At 42.0% G+C, this 3379-nt stretch overlaps 1 protein-coding gene across 1 annotated transcript; it reads right to left on the bottom strand.

Annotated features, from left to right (window-relative positions):
- Window positions 1-912: 912 nt before the first annotated feature.
- On the bottom strand, window positions 913-1518 carry LOC121141214 (keratin-associated protein 9-1-like). Its single transcript, XM_040748056.1, has one exon. It carries the CDS (start codon window positions 1516-1518, stop codon window positions 913-915), a length of 606 nt encoding a protein of 201 aa, XP_040603990.1.
- Window positions 1519-3379: the final 1861 nt, after the last annotated feature.

Raw genomic sequence — 3379 nt, 5'->3', positions numbered from 1 at the left:
AATTTCACTCACTAGGACAATCTCATTTTCATCTGTATTCTAGCAAATGCCACTGTTGTCATCAGAACCCCTAAGTGATATGGACACTCCCAGATTTATGCTAATCCCAGTAACAACTGAGAAGATGTGGCTGAAACTTAGATGCCCACTGACAAACAAATGGCTAAAGAAAATATGACAGAAAAGTCATTAGTATATGATGTTTATGAAAGTCAGTAAGAAATGGAGGGAGCAGACTGTTGGTTTATGGGCACTGAGGTTGCAGGATTTAGGAAGATGGTGATCATTTGATATTCAATTTCAATTATTCCAGAGATAAAACTTTCATGGATCTATTGTTTAATACCATGCTTAGTGTCGCTGACAAAGTGCACCATGTTCAGTATTGTAATTCTATTGGTTATGTAAATTTTTCATTAAGTAATTTATCAAAATAATAGGACAGACAATATGGAATGATGATAGCACAAATTTTATTAAATTATTTGTTTCTGGGCACAACTCAGAATTGACAGAAAGAAGAAAGTAGTACACAAAAGTCTGCAGGTAACTCAGAAGAAAATACAGTTGAGAAGATAACTGGTTAAATCAAGTTTCCTTTTGGGGGTCGGGTTTTCTTAAGTTATTTCCTGAGAGATATGAAGATCTCGGCTCAGATCCTAAACTGATACCAGACCTTCACACCAGCCCTCAGGAAGATGGCATAAGATCCATAATCTCTAGAGATGAGGAGAGTGAGGGGGAGGAACTCCATCCTTTCTCACAGCATTTCCCATGCCTAAGTAAGAATTTGCATTTGTCAGGTTTCCTGGGGAGAACCTGAAGTTGTTCAGCAAATGTTAAGGTATGGGTTTCTGCAGTTAGGGCATGTCAGCTCTCTAGAGAGCATGGCTGTGCAGATGCTCCTTGCGTTCAGCAGCAGCAGGACTGGCAGCAGGGATTGCTGCAGCTGAGGGTCACACAGGCTGGTTTGAAAGAGGTGGTCTTGCAGCTGCTGGTTTCACAGCAAGTTGGTTGGCAGCACAGCTGGAAGAAGCATGGCTGGCAGCAGGTGGGCACACAGCAGCAGGGCTGGCAGCAGGGTGTGCTACAACCAATGCTCACACAGTTTGATTTGCTAGTGGTAGTCTTGCAGCAGCTGGTTTCACAGCAAGGTGGTTGACAGCTGATTTTTAAGGAGCAGGGTTGGCAGCAGGTGGGCACACAGCAGCAGGGCTGGCAACAAGGTGTGCTGCAGCAGATGCTCACACCAGTTGGCTTGGAACTGCTGGTCTTGCAGCAGGTGCTTTCACAGCAGGTTGGTGGGTTGGAGGCCTCTGAGCAAGTGCTGACAGTTTTGTTGCTGCTGTTGCTGGACTGGCAGCAGGGTGTGCTGCAACTTGGAGGACAGCATGGCTGGCAGCAGATGGACTCAGGGCAGCCAGAATCAGGGCAGCAGGGTGGGCAGCAGGTGGTCCAGCAGTAGATGGTCTTGCAGCAGCCAGGCTGACAGCAAGGTGGGCAGCAGGAGAGGGTCATGGTATCAGGTGTGGAGGCTGATACTGTGTTCACAGGTGAGTTTTCAACAGTGTAACATAATCTTCTAGTCAGGGCCTTTTATATCTTGGGCCTCCAAAGTGTGGGCCAATGAGAAAGACTTGACCTCTTTGTTTACCATTTACATATTTAATGTATGCTGATGAAGAAGGAAATTCTCACCTAATGCTCTGAATCATTTGAAAGCGTTCATTTCTTATTTGGGCACAGCTTACTTGAACTCTTCTCCATCACTCAAGCGTACATCCCATCAGCTTTGATGTAACTCTGATTGTCATCAGGCCCTTTGGTCATACTTGTGTCTATGGGATGGTCAAGATTACTTTGTTCTTAGAACTTTGCTTGTAATCTGTACATAGACTTATAAATGTGTGGGCATGACTGTGCTGTGTTCATAATGATGGACTGAACACCTAGTTCCCTATCTGTTTTCCCGCAAAACGGAATTCCAAGCTGTTCCAGATGTCAATCTCTGTAGAAATTCCTGTACTTGTGTATCTGGAGTTTTTCAGTGGTAGTTCGATATAAGGATATCTGGGATGCTGATTTTCATAGCAGAGTAGAACCAGAGCTGGTGGGAATAAATAGAATTACCATCACATCAAGAATAAGGAGGCATCAGTGAAGGTGTGGGTGACCATCAGTCTTGACTGTCTGCTCCTAGGAAGGTCATGGGGAGGAATCCATTAGACCTAGACAATGGATGGTAATCAGTTGATTTCAGTGCACTTCCGGTGGGCACCAGGAATAGTGATCTCAGACTTAAGATGTTCTCCTAATATTCTGCCCTCATCTTTCTCTGTCTAGTCTTTCTCCTTCATTTTCTCCACAGTTCTTTTCTTTCCATCAGTGAAAGAATCATGATTATTTGAGATGTACCTAATTTATTACCTAACTTATCTGTGAGTAATAAGATGTGCATCTCTCGCTCTCTTTATCTCCTTCCTCTCTCTAGTCTACTATTCACACTAAAAATGCATTGAGAATTAATTTTCCATTTGAGAGATTAAGAGGCAAACTCTTATCATACCATTATTAAAGAAATGGAAATTAACTTCGGTCCTTACAAACCATTTCATGTCACTCATCTTCCAAAACTGTTTCTCACTGTCTTTGAGGGTCCATCGTCCAACCTTGGCATCATTTTTAAAGTCTTTGCAAATCAAAGTTTTTCTGTGTCATTGATCATATGGTGATTGTTACAGTCTTCACCATCATGACCCCCAGTTAGTTCATTGTCATTCCTGTGTAATCTTCCACTAAATGAATTTGACACTGCTCATTGATTGGAATTTTCCCCCAAGAAAACAGGTTGTTCATTGTTTGGGACTATTCAAAATAATGCTGCTACAAAATTTTCTGTTTTAGACACTATGACTAGATGTTCACATCTGGGTACCTGGAAACTTACTTATCATGAAAACCTGATACTTTCTTTTGCAGGAGCCTAGCCCTTCTTTTACTAGATTTATTCTTGGATAGCTTCTTTTTTGCAGTATATGGTTTGTTTGCTTTTGTTTTTTTTTTTTTTGGTGGGTTGTTTTGTTTGTTTGGTTTTGGTTTTTTGAAACTGGTTTCTCTGCGTAGTCCTGGCTGTCCTGGAGCTCAGTGTGTAGACCAGGCTGGCCTGGAACTCACAGAAATCCACCCTCCTCTGCCTCCCTAGAGCTGGGATTAAAGATGTGTGTTCCACTACCTCCTGCCTTTACTATATGTGTTTTAACTCAAAACTTTCATTTTTGTTTTTTTTGACATACAGAAAATGATTAATGTGTATTATCATGCATTGATTTTACAAAACAGTGCGTTTGATCACAACATTGTTGTGAATGCACATAATACA

Source organism: Mesocricetus auratus, unplaced genomic scaffold, assembly GCF_017639785.1.
Source record: "Mesocricetus auratus isolate SY011 unplaced genomic scaffold, BCM_Maur_2.0 Super-Scaffold_100007, whole genome shotgun sequence".
Lineage (NCBI taxonomy): Eukaryota > Metazoa > Chordata > Mammalia > Rodentia > Cricetidae > Mesocricetus > Mesocricetus auratus.
This window is presented reverse-complemented; position numbering and strand designations above follow the sequence as displayed.

Bases quoted from the DNA above. Each gene is read 5' to 3' on its own strand.
- LOC121141214 (XM_040748056.1), bottom strand. From the start codon at position 1,518: ATGACCCTCTCCTGCTGCCCACCTTGCTGTCAGCCTGGCTGCTGCAAG.